General features: G+C 79.1%; 1 protein-coding gene across 1 annotated transcript; it reads left to right on the plus strand.

Moving 5' to 3' along the window:
* The first annotated feature begins 210 nt into the window (after positions 1–210).
* On the plus strand, positions 211–2,217 carry Kbtbd11 (kelch repeat and BTB domain containing 11). Its single transcript, XM_042689886.1, has one exon. It carries the CDS (start codon positions 211–213, stop codon positions 2,215–2,217), a length of 2,007 nt encoding a protein of 668 aa, XP_042545820.1.
* Positions 2,218–2,672: the final 455 nt, after the last annotated feature.

Raw genomic sequence — 2,672 nt, forward strand, 5'->3', positions numbered from 1 at the left:
GACATCGAGTCTGGAGCCGGGGCTTGTGCAGACCTCGGAGCTGAGCTGCTGGCATCGCGGGCCGGGAGCTCAGCCTCGAGACCCGCAGTCCCCCCTCCCCCGCCGGATTCTGAGGGCCGGGCGCGCCCTGCCGGCGGGAGCGGGCTGCGACCGGCCAGGGCGGGAGGAGGCGCGGGCTGAGAGCTGACCTGGTGCCGGGGAAGGGCCGCCATGGAGAGCTCGGCGGCCCCCGGCGGCCTCCACCCGGCGGATGACCCGGCCCGCGGGACCTCGGGGCAGCAGGACCCGGCGGGGCCCCCGGCGCAGACTCCCTGCGGCCTGGGCGCCTCCCTGTGCTTCGCCTCCGCAGAGGACGAGGCCCCGCGGGCCCGCGCCGTAGCCGCCGCCTCCCCGCCGTCCCGCCGCGGCGTGGTGGACACGCAGCGGGAGCTGGGCGCCGGCGCCGCCCGCGCGGAAGAGGGGCCGGAGCCCCCGGAGGAGGAGCGCGCGTCCCGCCCGGAGGAGAGGACCCCGTCCCCGGAGGAGGCGTCCGCGTCCCGCGCGGAGTCCCCGTCCTCCCCGGAGGAGAGGACCCCGTCCCCGGAGGAGGCGTCCGCGTCCCGGGAGGAGTCACCGTCCTCCCCGGAGGAGAGGACCCCGTCCCCGGAGGAGGCGTCCGCGTCCCGGGAGGAGCTTGAACCCCGGGGGGAGGAGAGCCCGTCCCCGGAGGAGGAGCTCGAGCCCGCGCCCCCCGCGGCCCCCGGGCTCGCGCTCGCGCTCGGGGAGCCCGACCTGGTCCTGGAGGTGGCGGGCCGGCGGCTGCGGGCGCACAAGGCGGTGCTGGCGGCGCGCAGCGACTACTTCCGCGCGCGCGCGTCGCGGGACGTGCTGCGGGTGCGGGGCGTGGGCCCGGCGGCGCTGCGCCTGCTGCTGGCCGACGCCTACGGCGGGCGCATGGCCGGCGTGCGGCCCGACAACGTGGCCGAGGTGGTGGCGGGCGCGCGCCGCCTGCAGCTGCCCGGGGCCGCGCAGCGCGCCACCGAGGCCGTGGCGCCGCAGCTGAGCCCGGACAACTGCGCGGCGGTGCTGGGCGCGGCCAAGCGGCGGCGGCTGGCGGAGCTGCGCGACGCCGCCTACCGCTTCATGAGCGACCACTACCTGGAGGTGCTGCGCCGGCCGGCCGTCTTCGGGCGCCTGTCGGGGGCCGAGCGCGAGCTGCTGCTGCGCCGGCGCCTGCGCGCGGGCCGCGCCTGCCTGCTGGCCGCGGCGCTGGCGCCCGCCGCCGGGGCGCGCGCGGGGGGCGCGGCGGGGGCCGCGGGCGCGCGCGGGGAGGCGGCCGCGCTCTACCGCTTCTGCGCGGCGGCGGGCGCGTGGCGCGCGCTGGCGCCGCTGCCCGAGGGCGCCCCGGCGCGCGGCTGCGGCCTGGCCGTGCTGCACAACTACCTGTTCGTGGCGGGCGGCGTGGCGCCCGCCGGCCCCTCCGACCGCGTCTTCTGCTACAACCCGGCCACGGGCCGCTGGAGCGCCGCGCGCCCGCTGCGCCAGGCGCGCTCGCAGCTGCGGCTGCTGGCGCTGGACGGGCACCTGTACGCGGTGGGCGGCGAGTGCCAGCTGGGCGTGGAGCGCTACGACCCGCGCGCCGACCGCTGGGCCGCCGTGGCGCCGCTGCCCCGCGGCGCCTTCGCCGTGGACCCCGCCGCCGCCGTCTGCAACGGCGAGCTCTACGTGTCCGGCGGCTCGCTGTTCGGCCGCCTGCTCAAGTACGACCCGCGGCGCGACGAGTGGCAGGAGTGCCCGGGCGGCGGCGGCCGGGGCCGCGCGGCCGGCCTGGTGGGCCTGGGCGGCTTCCTCTACCGCTTCGAGCTGGGCGGCGCGCGCGGCGACGCGCAGGGCGCGGGCGCGCTCAGCGTCTGCCGCTACCACTGCGCCGCGCGGCGCTGGAGCCCGGGCGCCGCGCGCCTGCGCCCGCCGGGGCCCCCGCGGCCCTTCCGCTGCGCCGCGCTGGACGGCGCCGTCTACTGCGTGAGCCGCGCCGGCACCTGGCGCTTCGTGCCGGCCGCCGACGGCGAGCCCGGGTCGGACGCGGGGCCCGGCGGCCACTTCGAGCCCGAGCCGCTCGGGGCGCCGCTGGACGTCCGCGGCGTGCTCGTCCCGTTCGTGCTCCGCCTGCCCGACAGCTCGGACCCGGACCAGGACCCAGACCCGGACCCGGACCTGGACCCGCAGGCCGCGGCCTAGGCGGCGCGGGCCGGGCGTGGGCCCGGGGGCGGTGGAGGCCGCCCGGACCCGAGTGTGCCCCCAGTGCTCCCGAGTGTGTCCCAGTGTGCCCGAGTGCCACCCGAGTGTGCCCCAGTATTGCCTTAGTGTCACCCGAGTGCGCCCGAGTGTGCCCCAGTGTGCCCGAGTGCCAAGAGTGCGCCCGAGTGCGCCCCAGTGCCACCCCACGTCCTGGGCACCGCTTTTGCTGTGCTTAGTTTAGCTTAGTGGAGCCTGCGCGTGAACCCTGGGCCTGCGCCTAGCTTTGCTGATAACCCGAGGGGCACCTGGGGGTCTGGGGTGGGGATGGGGCTCAGGGCAGGATGGAGAGCTGGGGGTCTGAGGTGGGGATGGGCTCAGGGCAGGATGGAGAGCTGGGGGTCTGGGGTGGGGGTGGGGCTCAGGGCAGGATGGAGAGCTGGGGGTCTGGGGTGGGG

This window comes from Dipodomys spectabilis, unplaced genomic scaffold (assembly GCF_019054845.1).
Source record: "Dipodomys spectabilis isolate Male_0828 unplaced genomic scaffold, ASM1905484v1 ptg000128l, whole genome shotgun sequence".
In the NCBI taxonomy this organism is placed as follows: Eukaryota; Metazoa; Chordata; class Mammalia; order Rodentia; family Heteromyidae; genus Dipodomys; species Dipodomys spectabilis.

What these genes read in the sequence shown, in the direction of transcription:
- Kbtbd11 (XM_042689886.1), top strand. Translation starts at nt 211, where the DNA reads ATGGAGAGCTCGGCGGCCCCCGGCGGCCTCCACCCGGCGGATGACCCG.